Source organism: Microtus ochrogaster, chromosome 21 (assembly GCF_000317375.1).
Source record: "Microtus ochrogaster isolate Prairie Vole_2 chromosome 21, MicOch1.0, whole genome shotgun sequence".
NCBI lineage: Eukaryota > Metazoa > Chordata > Mammalia > Rodentia > Cricetidae > Microtus > Microtus ochrogaster.
This window is the reverse complement of record NC_022022.1, coordinates 2635538-2640190: the sequence shown is the minus strand read 5'-3', so window position 1 is coordinate 2640190 and position 4653 is coordinate 2635538. Positions and strand designations below refer to the sequence as shown.

The following is a 4653-nucleotide window of genomic DNA, read 5'->3' as shown; positions in this document are numbered from 1 at the left end:
CAAAAAAAAAAAAAAGAAATAAAATTATGCTTTGCCAACCAGGCATGATGGCACAGACCTTTATCTTAACATTTGGGAGGCAGAGGTAGGTATATCTATCTCTGAGTCCGAAGCCAGTCTGTTCTATACATAGTGAATCACAGGCCAGTCAGGGCTAAATAGTAAGACCTTGTCCTAAAAAATAATCATGTTACCAACCCCTGAATTTCTACTGTAGGTAACCATGGACAATAGTGCCAGCCTCTTTAGAGGTATTTCTATAAGCCCCCTAGCATGTCCTAATGAAGCTCAGAAAGAAGCTCTAAGGATATAGTCAAGCCTACTGCTATCATTTCATTTAATTTTCCCAATGATGATGAAGTAGACAATTGGTCAAATAATGACATAACATACTAGGTACTTAATAAATACAATTTCAATAATCCTTAGCTGGACTATTTCTGATTAAACTAAGGACTGCTAAAACATAAAGCAAAAAATGAAACTTTCCCCAATGGTTAATACCAAGTCAAATCAAGTCCGCAGTAAATAGGGACCTGAGTGCCTTTTGTTTCAGCTCACAAAATTGCTTTGCTTCTTTTAACTAACCTGGAGCTTTGTCAGCATGCCAGGGCTTTCTGATGGAGGCCCAGGGATAACCTCTGGCTCCTCTTCTACTTCCTCAAAACGGGGTATTCGCCGCTTCTTTACCCCTGATGATTCTTTTGAGATCTCAGAGTCATCGCCAAACACCTCCTAAAGGAACCAAAGATGAAAGAAGAATTGTATCCCTCCCCAGGGGAAAAATGGAAGAACCATCCCGACCCTACCAGCATCCTGTGCTTTTCCCAGGGGAATGACACAATCTTTCAAACTACTTTGGAAGGGTCTTCTAGACTCTCCACCAAGTGGACCATTTCACCCAGCTTCATTATTCTTCTACCCCATTCAAGCAAATTTCATCCCCACATTCTCATAAACGTTCCCATCTCAAGATCTTCACCAATGCTACTGCCTACATTGTGCTCCTCCTCCACACTCTTTCCCACAAATCCTGTCTCAAACTCACCTCCTCAGGAAGCTTTCCTCACCATCTCATCCCACTCTGATCAAACTGTTCTTTCATTCTCTTGAGCACTTACAGCTTGGTTCATATTAGATAACATTAGATTGATGACACTGTTTGCCGTGTTAGGTAGTACTTTCTCCCAATTAAAATCTAAGTTCTTCCAGAAAAGAGGCTTGTTCTTTTTAGTATTCCCCAATAACATTTTCTTCTTATCATACAATGGGAACTCAAATATGTTGACTAATTTGCAAAATGAATTTAATAGGACCAAGAGTGGCCAACTGGCAGGGACAATGGGAAAAAGCAAATGTACACACCGGTGGTAGGCTTTGGGTGACATCCCCTCTTCACTAGGAGGGCTCGTGTTTTGCAAGGACATATCCTCAGCCAGGGGCGAGCGCTTCCTGGAACTCCTACAGTTCAAGAAAAAGGACTCTCCCATAATATATTGTGTGGAGTGGGGACTTGAATGGACCAAAAATGGGACCCATATTCCATGCTATCTAGATATCTCCCTCGAGAAACCATTTCTACTCTCCCACCCAAATGTAGTCAATTCATTCAGAGCGTGAGCTTGGCACTTACAGTGGCATGTACTACCACAACATAATCTCCACTGTGATCTGTACAGCATGTGGACTAGCCACCCCTCTTAAGTTTAACCAGAGTCTGAAATTCTATAATCATTTATACAAAACTGCTACTCAGATTTCATAATCTGTAGCTGATTTATCGCAACTCCTCACTTCTACACTGCAGACTGATTTAAAGAGAGACTATGTTTGATTTCTCTGATTACCCTATAATGCTATAAAAACAAAAAAGGAAAGGAATTTCTATATTTCTTGGTCCTGTAACATGGCCCAGACCCCAGGCAGACACTGCTCATCTTTTTGTGTCTCAGAACAAGAACTGATATCCAAATGCACCTTCACGTGACTATCATGGCATGTGCTTAGAATCTTGGCACTTGGGAGGCTGGGCCAGAATCTCTGAGTTTGAGGTTGGTCTAGCCTTGGGGGCAAGATCTTGTCTCAAAAATCCAAAACAAGGGCTGGAGAGATGATTCAGAGGTTAAGAGTAAGTTTGTTCTTCCAGGGACTAGTTTGGTTCCTAGCACCTACATAGTGGCTCACAACCACCTGTAACTCAAGCCCCAAGGGATTTGACACCCTCTTCTGACATTTATGGGCACCTGTGTGCATACACATACATAAAAATTTTAAAATGAATCTTTAAAAAAAATCCATAAACAAAAGAAAATATATTAAATATAAAGACAAGTGGACCCTAGCACTCGGAGCATCACAGCTCCAGGGACAGGCTAATCTAGCTATACAGTAAGACCCTAGCTCAGAACAAACAAAAACCCAAGAGAGGCAAAGGGAAGTCTGACAGAAATTGGCTTCATTACGGAACTGAGATAAGAGATCAGCTACTTGACAGTGCTCATATGTAAAAGGGCCATAACTACAGAGCAACCACAGTATAAATACTTTGTAGAAAAGGGAGGAGTATTTCTAACTCTTTTACACATCCTACTCATGGAGCCAGTGACCCTCAATAGGGCACACACAAATGTGGGCTATATGGTAGTTGGTTTCAGGCATTTTATCTACAAGCACATTAAACAGAAATCTCTTTATTGAGCAAAAATGAGGTTTACAGTCAGGGAGCAGTGGAGACATGATGAAACAACTCTCTAGACTTTAAGGAGTCCAAGATTTTTGGAGCAATCAATTTATAGGACGTAGTAAAGAGGTAACGGTGAAAATAAAACAATGTATAAAAAAGGACAAAGCTATCAATTACTTCTTGGGACTATTTTAAATGAACTTTGCTCATAATCGAAAGATGGTGATAATACAAATCCTACCCCTCTACTTTACTGTCTGATGATCCCTCTTGAACACTGGGGGCTCTATTTTGTTGTTGTTGTGTTTACTCTTTTTTTGTTGCAATACAGGACTGAGCCCAGGGCCTCATGCATGCCAGGCAAGCACTCTATTCCTGAGCTATAACCCTAGCCCCAACAATAGGCATTCTAATAGTAGATGTTAAAGTGTAAACAGGTAAGCTGAGCACGTTCCTTATTCCAAACACTCCTGAGCTTATTAGATAGTGACCGCAACCTACCTTTAACTCTCGTTTTCTGCTTCTGTCACTGCTAGACTTGGAATGTCTGGAGCTTCGGCCTTCCTCCACAGCCTCAAACAGCTTATCCACAAATCGGAGAGTAGAATCATCAAGAAAAGGTTTCAGGTGATCTGACAGGAAAAACAAGGCCATAGTTTGAAAAGGTAAAAGTATACAGCCCGATACCAAACATGTAATAAACAGCAGACAAGTACAGGAGAGAGAATGCTTTCACTTTTTATTTCTTTAAGGTAATTTTATAATTTGACTGCACGTGTCACTACATGCTGCATCCCCAAGGAGGCCAGAAGACGGCACCGACTCCCTAGGAACTGGAGTTAGACAGTGTTAGCTGACATGTGGGTGCTGGGAACTGAACCTGGGTCTGACACAAGAGCAGCCAGCGCTTTTAACTGCCAAGCCATCTCTCCAGCTCAGGAAAAAAAAAAACATTTTAAAAACTTCTTTGAGCCAGGCGGTGGTGGCGCACGCCTTTAATCCCAGCACTCGGGAGGCAGAGGCAGGCGGATCTCTGTGAGTTCGAGGCCAGCCTGGTCTACAAGAACTAGTTCCAGGACAGGAACCAAAAGCTTCGGAGAAACCCTGTCTCGAAAAATCAGAAAAACATACAAACAAACAAACAAAACACTTCTTTGTAGGGAACTAGAAAAATGGCTAAGAGCACATACTGCTCTTGTAGAGGACCCAAGTTTGGTACCCAGAATTCACAATGAGCTGCTGATAACTGCCTATGACCTAACCCCTCTGAGGGCATCTTCCCTCACATACCCATACCCACACACACAATTTATGCACACGCGCACACGCGCGCACACACACACACACACACACAACCATAAACAACAGGGACTCAACAGGTGGCTTATCAGTTAAGAGCACTGGCTGCTTTTCCGGAGGACCTAGGTTTGATTCCCAGCACCCAAATAAAGGCTCACAACTGTCTGTTTAAACTCCAGTTTTAGGAGATCTGACTCTTTCTAGCTACCTTCATACTTCTGGGGTATATACAAAAATGTAAACAAATGTAAACACTCATACACATAAAAAATAAAATAAGAAATAAGAATAGCTTCAGGCATGAGAACATTGTAATCCCAGTACTCAGAAGACTAAGGGCTAAATAGTGAAATCTTGTCTTCATAGTAACTTAAACAAACAACTTTCTTTTCAGAATTCCCAGTTTCTGCTATACTTAATGACCCTTTTATATGAGATAAAAGGTTCTAATTTTTTTGAAGCAGAAAGTATAGCCAGAGAAATCTGCTTAAATTGAGCATCAAAGTTTCAGATGAAGGTTGGGAATGTAGCTCTGTGGAGGAGTACTTTGCTTGGCAGACACAGGGCTTGGGTCCAACTCTCAGCACCCAATAAACGGTTTAAAACAATTATCGCCGGGCGGTGGTGGCGCACGCCTTTAATCCCAGCACTCGGGAGGCAGAGGCAGGCGG

At 41.9% G+C, this 4653-nt stretch overlaps 1 protein-coding gene across 4 annotated transcripts in view; it reads right to left on the bottom strand.

Annotated features, from left to right (window-relative positions):
- Positions 1 to 4653, bottom strand: part of Prpf3 (pre-mRNA processing factor 3) — a 27578-nt gene that overhangs the window by 18870 nt on the left and 4055 nt on the right. For all 4 annotated transcript variants that reach the window (XR_003377869.1, XM_026784179.1, XM_005356958.3 and 1 more), the window contains exons 3-4: positions 3185 to 3315; positions 589 to 735 (exon numbers count right to left, since the gene is read on the bottom strand). Coding sequence is in view for 3 of the 4 variants with exons in the window: in XM_026784179.1 (XP_026639980.1) it covers positions 589 to 735; positions 3185 to 3315 (278 nt within the window). In the remaining variant the exon portion in view is untranslated. The remainder of the gene's footprint in view (positions 1 to 588; positions 736 to 3184; positions 3316 to 4653) is intronic.